Source organism: Sorex araneus, chromosome X (genome assembly GCF_027595985.1).
Source record: "Sorex araneus isolate mSorAra2 chromosome X, mSorAra2.pri, whole genome shotgun sequence".
In the NCBI taxonomy this organism is placed as follows: Eukaryota; Metazoa; Chordata; class Mammalia; order Eulipotyphla; family Soricidae; genus Sorex; species Sorex araneus.
Genome location: NC_073313.1, coordinates 191,344,718 through 191,357,704, shown reverse-complemented (window position 1 = coordinate 191,357,704; position 12,987 = coordinate 191,344,718). Strand labels below are relative to the sequence as shown.

Sequence of the window (12,987 nt, the reverse complement as noted above, 5' to 3'; positions counted from 1 at the left end):
ATGTGCAGTAATTTTCTTAGAAATTAGATGGCAATATTATTAATACACTTGCTCTTTTTAATCGTAATCATTAATTATAAAAGTTTCATTTATATATCAAATATTTTAACTATATTAAATATACTCAAGTTTGAGTAGCAGTAATTATAAGGAGCAATTATGACTTAATAAAAAGTTCATTAAAATTAACAATTCAAAAGGCCTAAATAGTATTATTATCTTTAAAAAGAATGTATTGAATAAATTGCTCACATTCCTGGACTTATCATGTTGACAGTTATTCTACATCAAAACAGAGAAATGCTGCACTATTTTGAACTGTGATGTAGCTTGTGGTTATGTGTGTATGTGTGTGTATATGTGTGCATGCATGTGTGTGTAGTGAGGAATGTGAAAGTTGTGAGGTGAAAAGATTATTTTATCAAAGTTTAATTTTTGAAAATTGTATTGATATTGATGATAAATTATACTACTCATGACTGTTTTCTCTATCGAGTAGATATGCTCAATAGTAAAAACTACCTGGAAACCATAGTCTGTTTTCATATTATGCTTGATTTAAGAGACACTCCCTAGTGGAGAGTGGGAAATAGAGTGACCCACCAATGTCCCTAGGGTACTAACAGTCACGTTTAACTTTCACAGAATATTAATGTAAAGGATCAAACATTATTTTTAGAACTCTGAGTGTCTCTGGTTGGCTTGTGTTTCCAAAATTCACCCAAATGGTTAGAGAAGAAAAAGAAAATGAACAGAAGATGGGAGTGTTTGGTTGCACAGCTGCTGTAAAGATACTTCAGTGCTCAACAAGTGCTGGACAGCGCTCCTTGGTTGCTGAGTTACTGTATCCAGGCATTCTTAGGAGCTGGTGATTTAGGAAAGAGATGACAGAGTTTAAGAAGGAAGCATTTAGATCATGGGCGGGGGAAAAAAAAGATTTTGAAGTAATTGCATAAATTCACAAAACTGCAAGCAACATAGTAAATGACAACTCTTCAACCTGCGTACTTAAATGTGACCGAGAAGGAGTAACATTTATGTAAGCAGTGTTCATTGTTATGTATTTAAACACTACCTCAATCTGTATTCAGATTGGTTTGATATACTTGTGTATTATGAAATAAATTTGTGTGATGTCTTTTGGATCTTTATCTTTTTCTTTCCCCTTCATACATTCCAGGACTGAAGTGTGTTTGTCTTCTGTGTGATTCTTCAAACTTTACGTGCCAAACAGAAGGAGCATGTTGGGCCTCAGTTATGCTCACCAATGGGAAAGAACAGGTGATAAAGTCCTGTGTCTCTCTCCCAGAGTTAAATGCTCAAGTCTTCTGCCACAGTTCCAACAATGTTACCAAAACGGAATGCTGCTTCACAGATTTTTGCAACAACATAACACTGCATCTTCCAACAGGTAAGGGCTTACCTTTTGTCATTTCAGATTTATTTTTACTCTTGGGGAATTCGAAGTATGGTACAAATCAATACATCTTAGGTTCCTTTTAAATAGAGAAGTCTGTTTTTTTACTGAAAAAGGGATCTAGAGCCTACCTGAGGTTGATATTATTAATTGCACAAGACTCTCAAAATCAGATGACAGCATAGCAGTTTTTATGAAGTTTGACAGATGAATAATATATTTGAAGTAAATAATGGATTTAAAAGTTTTCATGAATAATCTTAGAGAAACAAATTTAAATGTAAATCAAGAGAAAAGAAGAGAAAAGACCAGGGGCTGGAGCAATAGTATAGCTGGTAGGGTGTTTGCCTTGCACATGACCAACCTGGGTTTGATTCCCGGTATCCTATATGGTCCCCCCAGCATGACCACAGGTATTTCCTGAGTGCAGAGCTAGGACTAACCCCTGAGCATCACTGAGTGTGACTCAAAAAAAGAAAAACAAGAAGGAGGAGGAGGAAGAGGAAGGAAGAAGAGACCAAAACTTAGGGAGATAATTATTTTTTTATGGGTACGTCCTGTATACCTGCTTTCTCAATCCACATTCGACTCACAGGACTTAGTAGCAGAAAAAGAGATGAAATAGGATCTGACCATTATATTTTTGTTCTATTCCTGCCTTTCCCATTTCAATATGTTTTATCTTAATTTATAAATAACTAAAATATTAATCATCTTTTATTAGTGTTCAGAAATTTGAAACTTTGGGGATATTAAGGGGCTGCACAGTAGCACTGTCATCCCGTTGTTCATCAATTTGCTCGAGCAGGCACCAGTAACATCTCCATTGTGAGACTTGTTACTGTTTTTGGCATATTGGATATGCCATGGGTAGCTTACCAGGTTCTGCCATGCGGGCGGGATACTCTTGGTAGCTTGCTGGGCTCTCTGAGAGGGATGGAGGAATTGAACCCAGGTCAGCCACATGCAAGGCAAACACCCTAACAGCTGTGCTATTGCTCCAGTCAAATTAAGGGGGGAAGCAAGTAGTCAAAAAATTTGATGAAAAGAATGTCTAGTGGGTGTGTTCTAATCAATATTTGTAAATTTAGCAATAACTGGTGCTTAACAATTAATAGCTGAATATCTTTGCATATATATAAACTTTCAAAATTAACATATTTAAGATACTGTTAATCTCAGATGTTCCTATGTAGTCATATTACTAGTCCACTATCATATTTTTTAACATATTTAATTTATTTAATTTTTGGGTTTTCCCAAATGGTGCTTAGAAGGTCTTGAAGTCCCATTGCTGAAAGTGGAATGTTGAGATTTCTCACTACTGTGTTTCCATCAATATCTTTCTTTGGATTTGTGAGCAGAAGCTTTGTTTAAAGCTTATACTGGCTTTGTATCACACATCTGTATTTGGATTTTGTTTGAGCCAAAGTATAGCAATTCTGAATCTGAGTTGCGTATGTGGGTGAGTACATTGTGATGCGGGAACTTCAGGAGATATGTCTCTTTCTTTTGTTCTGTTTACCCAAAAGTCAAGAATGAGACAGATAAATAGACAAGTATACACAAGCCTCATGCTATAGAAATTTTTTTTTGTGTGCTTAAAACAAGAAACATCATTCCAAGTTTAATTGCTTGGATTACATAAAGATCTATGCTCTGACCTTTCACTATTTCAGGAACTATTTTATCTCTTGATGTCGTGATACAGTTTGTCAACTAAGTCCTTAATAGCCACGAAGAACTGGCAGACATTCCCAGAGTAAATGGAAGCTCCAATGCTCACACATATCTCTGGATTTGTACTTTAATTTTGGCTGCTGGTCAAATTCATTTATTTCTCCACCAGCTTAATTATATAATAGAATTTTTATTTGTATTTTATTCAGAATTTTTCTGTGTGTGCTATACCAAGATGGGCTTCTGTGGACATCTAAAGTATAATTTGGCAGAAATAGAAATTCCAGAATAGTTTATTTTTAAAATTAAGCTGGCATAATTATCTATCCATCTGGAAGAAAACAACGGGTGTACCACAGTGTCATACCATATACAAAAATAAATTGCAGCTTGATTAAATATCTAATTGTGAAATATAAAACAATTTAAATGTCAGAGCAAAACTTAGAAAATAATTTTGAATCTGTAGTATGGAATCTGTTCTTAAATAAGAAAGGGAATCCAACTAACATGAAAGGGAAAGGCAGATATAATTAACTGCATGCAAACAAAAATAAAAATGAATAATAAAACATGACATAAATAAAACCAAATGAAAATTATATTTGGGTGAGTATTGTGTGTAGCAGACACAAGTGGGAAGCAGCTAATTAAAAGGTGAAGAGCTTGTGCACGTAAATGTATGTGTCTGTGTACATGGTAAAAGAGCATGTGGCGAGAGAAAGACAAGAAAAAAGAATATTTTAATTAATAAAATGGACAGAGCACTGTTTTTTTAGTGAGGCAAAAAAGTTTTTCTTTGTTGTTTTTTTTTGCTTTTTGCGTCACACCTGGCGATGCACAGGAGTTACTCCTGGCTCTGCGCTCAGGAATTACTCCTGGCGGGGCCTGGGGGACCATATGGGATGCTGGGAATCGAACCCGGGTCAGCCGAATGCAAGGGAAATGCCCTACCCGATGTGCTATTGCTCCAGTCCCTGAAGAAAAAAGGTTTTTACTGAAAGAAATTTACTTAGAACAATGTGAGGGGGAAGAAAGAGAGGATCTTGTGTTCAAGAAATACTGGTTTTTCTAGAGTGGAACAAACTTTGGAGTGGGAGTGATACTACATAGCCAGAGCATGGACTTGAAAAAAATAATCCACAGACAGAAATTTTATAGGAAAAAAAGAGTCAAAGTGGTTAAGTATTAAAAAGACACTCAAATCATTAATACCTGGGAAGTTGCAGTTGGAGCAAAATGCTATTTTTTTAATACATTAGATGAATAAAAGTTTTTTTTAAAGCCCTTATGCACACATTAGAATGTTTTCAACTAAAAGTCTTAGAAATTTAGATAATATCTTTAACAATAAGGGAATGTAATGCATCTACATGTCAGGAATTATAGAATTAGATTGAAGCTATGATTTTCTAACAAGACATTTTGGTAATGCTTCTGCCGTACTTTGGGTTTTTCAGTCTTTTGTTTTGTTGAGAACACAACCAGGGTGCTCAGGATTTGCTCTTGGCTCTGAGCTTAGAGGGCACTCCTAGAGGGCTCAGGGGACCAAATGTGGTGCTAGGGATCAAACCCAAGTCAGTCATATGCAGTGGGACCACATATCTGCTCTACTGTCTCTCGAGTCCCTGGACTTCTTACTGTGTGGATCAGTGAATGCTCTTATTTTTAAGGTCTTTTATTATCTAATCTCATTTGATATTTTTTTCTTATGTGATCTGTGATTGAGAGTAAATTATGTAGAAGAGTGGATTATTAGTGATCTCAAAGTTCAAAACAAACAAAAGTGAAAAAAAATTGGTTTGCTCAAGATTGATTATTTAATGAAAACCTCCAATGTTTATTTAAAATTTAAACCAGATAAAACCCCATCCCATTATAATTCCATATGGGAGGCCTAAGTATACTAAAAAGCACTTCAGAAAAGAAAAAAAAGAAAAGAAAAATGGGTTGGAGAGACAGTAGAGAGGCTAAGGCCTTGTACACTGGCCATCTAGGTTTCATCCCTGGCACCACTTATGGACACATGGCCTCTGCCCAGTAGTGACCCCTGAGTGCAGAACCAGGAGTAAGCTCTGAGTACTACCAGGTATGGCCCCTAAACCAAGAAGGAAAAAAAAAAACAAATAAAGGAAAACTACAGCCTAGATACAAACTGTAAACTTTATTCCTGAGAAGTTATTTATTCCAAAATATAAGCTAGACATCACAGGGATTTGGGGTTCCAGTTGACATTTTCTTAATTTTCTGAATGATGCAGTGACTCTTGAGAGGAAAAACTTTGTTTAAAGTAATGTCAGACTATTTTTATCCAAAGATGTCTCTTTAAAGGAAAAACAAATTTTGAAGTTATCCACCTTAACTCCTTTTTTTCTCCCCAATGGTTATGGGATCAAACGAAGGTCTCATGCATGTAAGACATGAATGTATTTTTCACTGATCCTTATTCTTACCCCAGCTCCCCCTGACTATCCCTACCCTCCCATAGGAAGATGCTTTATTAGGCCTTAAAGAAAATAACCAACATATTTTGCAAGAACAGGAATAGTACATACTGAAGAAGCAACCAAGCATGCTAGATGTTAGACAGCATGCACTGTAGCACTGTTGTCTTGTTGTTCATGAATTTGCTGGAGCCGGCAGCAGTAGCATCTCCATTGTGAGACTTGTTATTGTTTTTGGCATATTATATGTGCTGCGGGTAGTTTACCAGGCTCTGCCGTGCGGGCAGGATACTCTCGGTAGTTTGCTGGGTTCTCCGAGGGGTGGAGGAATTGAACCCGGGTCGGCCACGGGCAAAGCAAATGCCCCACCTGCTGTCCTATCGCTCCAGCCACAACATGAGCTAGCAGAAAAGGGAACACAGCAGAAACAGATCACATTTTTTTACATATTCAGATTATCAGACAATAATTAATGAAGCAAATATTCTTCTGGTTCAGCTTTCATTGAATATACACTTGTCCAATATCGCTGGTTATCATATTTCAGGTCCTTTGAAACCGCAAATGTCCCAAATCTGAAGGAGGAAACATATACTGTGATCCCGAAAGTTCAAAACATTCCAAATGAAATAAACTTAAACAAAAGACCACCAAGACATGTTGAAATTGAACTGGTGCAGTGTGTGTGTGTGTGTGTGTGTGTGTGTGTGTGCGTGTGTGCATGTATGTGTGCACGTGTGTGTGTGTGTGTGAGAGAGAGACAGATAGAGACACAGAGACACAGAGAGACAGAGACACAGAGAGAAGAGACAGACACAGAGACAGACACAGAGACAGAGAGGAAAACAGCAAGAGAATAACAGTCTTTCATATAAAATTACATGTATATGAACTTCTATAAGATATTACATTTCTTGAATGAAACTCTGTAGACAGAGTTTGTATGACAGAACTCAAGTCTTAAATTAAAAAACATGCAGCAAGGAATTCTTTTCTTTCCAGATATTAAGGAGTGATTAAAAATATCTTTAGACAAACAAAAGCTAAAGACATTTATTGCCTGTAAGTTACCTTTGCAAGAAGTACCAAATGGTATTTTATAAAATTGAAAAATAAAACTCACTCGAAAACAGAGACACTTAAGAACTTATAAAGGAGAATAATAAAGAAGATACCAAATGAATACCAGCTTCAAATTAAAAGGGAGAAATAATCTTAGACATAAACTATGTGGTAGCCACAAAGCAAACAATTCTTAGAAGCAATTACAGGGATAGGCAAATAGAATTTGATTTGTGTAGTGATATAAATAAAATCCAATGAATAAATAAGTAAATTAGATAAATAAAAGAAAGCCAAATAAACACAAAGAAACTGCAAAAACATCCAGAATATTTGTAGAAAAATGGCTATACGCCCGTTATTCAATACTTTCTCAAATGTCAATGAATTGAATTCCCAGTGGAAAGACACGGAGTGTTTGGATGGGTCAGGAAATAAACCTAACCTTTTGCTGCTCACTAGAGACAGACTTGAACTTCTATGGTAAACGCAGATTGAGTGAAAGGCTGCAGTACAATCATGCAGGAAAATGGTAGCCAAAAACCAAATCATGGATTGTAATACTTGTATCAGACAAAACAGGCTTCAGACTAATGAAAGTCAGAAGAAATGGGATGGACATTATATATTGATTTAAAAAATTGATATGTTAAGAAGATTTAAGTCTTTTGGGCATATATTCACCAATTAAAGGACCAGCAGAGTTCTTCAAACAACGGCAGACCTGGGGAGAGACAGGGACAATAGACTGTACTACATTTTGGGAGACCAAAAGAGTGCTCATAAAGTCATGAAAATAGAAATAATGCTATCTCTTCTCAGACCACAATTCTATTTAAGTAGAAGTGAGCACTAAAAAAAATGAACAAGCAAACAAATAAGAAAACAGGCAAAGCTCAGGCATTTGGAAATTAATAGAATACTATTGAAAAACCACTTGGTTGGAGAAAACTAAGGAAGTAATAATAAGATTCCTCTAGTCAGGTAAGAGTGAAGACACACAAGAAAATAAGTATTAACAGGGAAATTCATAGCAATACAGGTTACATAAGACTTTTATGAGCAAATGGGAAAAGAGAAAAGATCAATTACAAGCAAAGAAGTTGAGATGGTAATCTAAAGTTTCCTCCAGAACAAAATACATCAAGATGGATTTTTGATTCAACCTTCAAAGATGACCTATTTAATATTCCAATGAATATATAATAAATACATAAAATATAATATTATATATGGATAGGGGAAGGTAGATGCAAAGAAAGCCTGTTGATATCTGTCACCAAAACCTACATACCTGCATTTTCAGCAGGTTGATTTCTGGGTTCAGGAGAGCCTGGCATATTCATATGCCAAAACAGTAATAATGATGGGTCTCATTCCCCTGACCTGGAACAGCCTCTAATGTGGCATCGTTGGGAAGGACGAGTAAAGAGAGGCTGCTAAAATCTCAGGGATAGGGTTAGAATGGAGACATTACTGGGCCCACTTGAGCAAGTCAATGATCAGTGGAATGACAGTGATACCGTGATATGTACACACATACACACACACACACACACACAGGTCTTCTACAAAGGTGAACTGAATCCAGCATTACATAGAAAGGATCATACTTTATAAATAAGTGGGATTTATCACATGATTTTTATCAACAAATTAATGGAAAGTTTTTGAGAATAGTGGACCTCCTTTTAAGATAAAGTTCTCAACAAATGATAATCTAAAGAGCATATCTCTATGTAATAAAGGCTATATATAACAAACTCACAGATAACATTTTCAGTGTCAAAAAGTTGATTTTTTTAAAGTCAGGTACAATATAAGGATATTCACAGTCATCACTAATATTCAATATAATGTTGAAAGTCCTAGCTATAGAAACTAGGTATGAAAAATGAATAAAATGCTTAAGAATTGGAAAAGTAAGTGAACTGTCACTATTTGTAAACTTGTTAATACATGGGAAACATTAAAGACTTCACTAAAGTGTTCTTGGAAACAGTAAAGCAGTACAGTCCAGTGGCTGAATAAAAATTCAACATACAAAAATATGTTGCATTTTTTTGGTTTGCAAATAGTGAGTCAGAAGAGAAAAAAATAAGAAAATAATCCTATTTATATTTACATCAAAAAGAACTGAGTACCTAGAACCAACCTAACAAAGAAGGTAAAAAGAACTTGTACATTAAAAGCTCTATTACTAAAATTTATTTGGGACCACAAGACCCCTAAAATAGACAAAGAAATCTGAGGAAAAAAGCCCCAGGTTTTATCCCTGGAATAGCATGTTACCCTCAACACCTAGCTGAGAGGGAGGAGCCCCAGAAAGTTAAACGCCCTACCCACTGTGCTATCACTTCAGGCCTAGTAAATGCCTAATAAAATCTATAAAATGGTTGAATTACTACTGATATTCTCTGAATCACTATTCCTAATTCCTATCTACTTTATAATCTCGATCCCTTCAAAGTATCATTTATTTCCCCATTAGCACAGAGATAATTTTTTTTTCCTTTGACATTTTTAAACCTTCTAGCATATAAAGGTAACTATCGAGAAAAGAATGGAGAAGATTCCATATGACTCAAATTAACTTCCCAACCTGATGGAATAGGATTATAATGAAAACCAAGCATTTTAGAATACTAGAAGAAATTGTATTACTCTACCCTGGGGGTAATGGATTAAAGTTTTATTTGCTTCTTGTATAAAGATGACACTGACTGATAGTGAGAACAAAAATCTCTATCATAAGCATTTTCCCTTCATTTTATTTAGCTACTAAATCACAAGAGTACTTTCATTCTCTGTTCAATTAATGTGCTAAAATATTAAAATTGCATTATCTTGGTAAAGTGAGTGGTTAATTAAATAATTTTTCCAGAATTTAATATAAATATTGACCAAAATAAGAATTGTTAGAGACACATTTTATGACTCTTTATACATCAGATAACTCAGAAGATCACTGATAACTACAGTTGAAATGTTCTGAGATTTCTGAGACTGTATTTCTCAAAAACAATGTAGCTATCTTTATTATACTTAAGACAGAAAGTATTCTCACAGAATATATTTTTAAGTTGCAGTCACAGTCAGTCACAGTCACAATCATCCCGTTGTTCATCGAGTTGCTCAAGTGGGCACCAGTAATGTTTCATTGTGAGAATTATTGTTACTGTTTTTGGCATATGGAATACACCACAGGGAGCTTGCCAGGTTCTGCTGTGTGGGCGCGATACTCTCGGTAGCTGGCCGGGCTCCCCGAGAGGGGCGGAGGAATTGAACACGGGTCAGCTGCATGCAAGGCGAATGCCCAAACGCTGTGCTATCGCTCCAGCCTAAGTTGCAGTAGAGAAATAAAAAACTACTGAAACAGTATAATATAAATTATTTAATAAATACAATATCTAAAATATGAAACTCAATACAATTAATATAATGCAGATCAGTATTAAATGTAGAAACTAAAGCCTCTTCAACAAATAGTGATGGGAAAATTGAGTAGCACAATCCAGTGTCATCTTTTGCATGTGGCTGTTGACTTTTTCCATCACCATTGGTTGAATGATTGAAGAGTGCTGTTACCTTTTGTTTCCACCTGGATGAACTGCAAGGTATTATGTTAGGCAAAACATCAGATGGCGATATACCAGATGACATCATTCATATGTGCTATGTAAGGAAACAAAGCCAGGGAGTAAAACAATGTCCTTTGCAAACAAATCTTTATATTCAGACCACAAAACTGAGGTTGCTCAGGACAAGTGGCCAGAAAGGGTCCAGTGGACACCTGATTGAAGGAATATTGGCACTTTGGTGATGGGCATGGTGTTATAACACTTTAAAGCAAAAAGCGTTCTCACTCTTGTACACTAGTGTCATATTGTTATGACATCCTCCATCACACTTCCTGAGTGCAACAGGTGGAGGTTAGCAGATGCTTGCACTGTGAAGATGATGGTATGCCAATTTGTTTGTGGCAACAGAGGAGCTGAAAGAAGCCTGACTGAACACTTTAGAGAGCCACCCTGCTATCATTGGTCCAATTATCCTCAAATACTTTTAAATGAAGTAGGAAAACAAACTTGTATTTCATTCTATTTGTAGCTAAACCAATTCTAATTATTATAGAAATATCAGCAAAGCAGTATTCTTGAGTTTACCTGATTCATAGACAGGTGCTGTTTGATCTGCATAGTTGCTGAAAAAGAAAAGTAAATTTATTCATAGTGCTAACGATTAAATCTTAGTATTAAAAATACATGTACTTGGGTTATCCACAAAGATGGGAATATTTAGCGTCAGTAAGATCTCCCTCTTGTTTTCAGTGGGCTGATGCTAAGGCAATGGACTTAATGGGCCTGAGCTTTCTCTATTCATTGTTCATTTAATATATATATGTATATATTCAGTTTTAGCCTTGTTGAGTTATCTTATTTAGTACAGTCTTATAACTTGTGTTTATCCTTAGTGAAAATATATGGGTTTGCCTGTGTGTAGGAATCCCATTTTGTGCCTTGATTCCTTCATGGCTGGATTTCATTTTGGGTTAGAACAAATTATTTCAGATGACTTTTGATGAAATCAGAGACTTGCTTAGAGAAATAATCACGATCATGATCACGATATCCCGTTAATCACCGATTTCTCGGGTGGGCTCAGTAGCATCTCATTTCGTCCTTTCCTTGAGATCTTAGTCCATATCGACTGGGCCCTCCTAACGATGTTGCACTGGGGGCTCTTCAGGGTCAGGGGAATGAGATCCAGCTTGTTACTGGATTTTGCATATGAATACACCATGGGAATTTTGCATATGTATTCATTTGCATATGAATACACCAGGCTTCTTGCAAGGCTGTCCCATGTGGGCAGAAAACTCTCAGAAGATTGCCAGTTTCTCCCAGAGGGAGAAGGCTAGATATCTAGCGGCCGCGCACTTCTGAGAGCTTGCTTTTAAGTCTCTCTCTGGATGTTGGCCGTTGATGGGATTACACACACCTGGGTTCCTCTGCCGGTACCTTCATGCATGAGGCCTGTCCGAAAGTATGGAGAGGGGCCTCCAGCATGGCTGTAGCTAGGTTCCGGTGGTCTTTGGCCGCTGGGAGCTCTGCTCCTGGTGGGGAGGGAAGCTGGAGCCCATCCCCTCCGAGGGGCCCCGGGGAAGACAGAAATAATATTGATGTCAAATAGCATCTTAGGGGCAGTTGAAATATTTCATATAAATTTAATCAGTATAAGGTCAGGAACCTGGGCTAGAGAAACGAGTTATTTTGAGGTTTAATTTAAATAGAAATTTTTCTTTAGTTTGTGAATGCTTTGAAGACCATACTTTATATGTAAATAGACTACTCAACACAAACATTCAAGTACCAGGCTTCTTTGTGGCCATTTGAATTCCCAAACGCACAATGTTTGAAAGAGATAATAATAATAATTTGGTTTTTTTCTTCAATGTTTTGGTTTATAATTTTATGTTACTATTTTTGATAATTAATTTGTTTCACTACAAAATGCAGGCACAAAATTAAAATGGGTTGCTTTATTAACTTTTTTTTATCACAGTTTTCACCTTCCTAGTCTGGTTTTTGATATGTAAAAAGAAAAAAAATGACCAACATGTAACAGTAAGTGAACATACGCATTAGCTAGATACACATCTAAATTGGACTTTATACCAAATTGAAGGATTGCATATGAGGACAAATTATCCAAACTTTGAAACGGAATTTGTCAGAAGTAATTTAAAGCTAACTATAATTATTAATATTGCAGACTCCCATTATGAGTGTTATTTCTCTGAAAATTGAGGTTTTGGTTGTTATCTTCACTACTTAAAAAATCCATTGTTGTTTATTTTCTTATGGTTTTCTATTTTAAGGTTAAATTTGTTGCTTAAGTCAGTGTAAGATAATGACTAGTCAGGTGACATCTACATGCTGAGAAATATGGGACTCTGTAGAATTGTACAACACATTTATAGCTCATTCTCTGAGGATTCAGTGCACACCTGACAGGTGTGCCTGACAGGTACCCCTTCCCACCCCATCCCACAAAGAAAACCCTGAAAGGTGATGTGATTTTTTCTGGTTTAGAAAGTGCTAGGAGATAAAAGCATACAAAAGGTCAAACTTGTGCTTTGAAAACTTAATATAGGAAGCAGTTCTTGTCTTGTGAAACAGTGATTTCATATTATGAAATTTTGCCTATATGCATGTATTGCAAAATTGAAAAGAGAATGTATTTTGTCTAGGGAGATAGCTCAGAGTGGTGGAGCACACACCTAACACGTTCAAAGGCCCCTGTGCCATGTGCCTATACACTAGTACCAAGCACTGCGAGGTGTGACCGTGGTCACATGCTGCTGGTTCCTAGAATAAGGCT

The 12,987-nt window shown here is 36.2% G+C and overlaps 1 protein-coding gene across 1 annotated transcript in view; it reads left to right on the top strand.

The window, feature by feature from the left end:
- The window catches only part of ACVR1C (activin A receptor type 1C), an 89,639-nt gene that overhangs the window by 33,849 nt on the left and 42,803 nt on the right, over window positions 1-12,987 (top strand). The window contains exon 2 of the mRNA XM_055122867.1: window positions 1,181-1,411. Coding sequence (XP_054978842.1) covers window positions 1,181-1,411 — 231 coding nt within the window. The remainder of the gene's footprint in view (window positions 1-1,180; window positions 1,412-12,987) is intronic.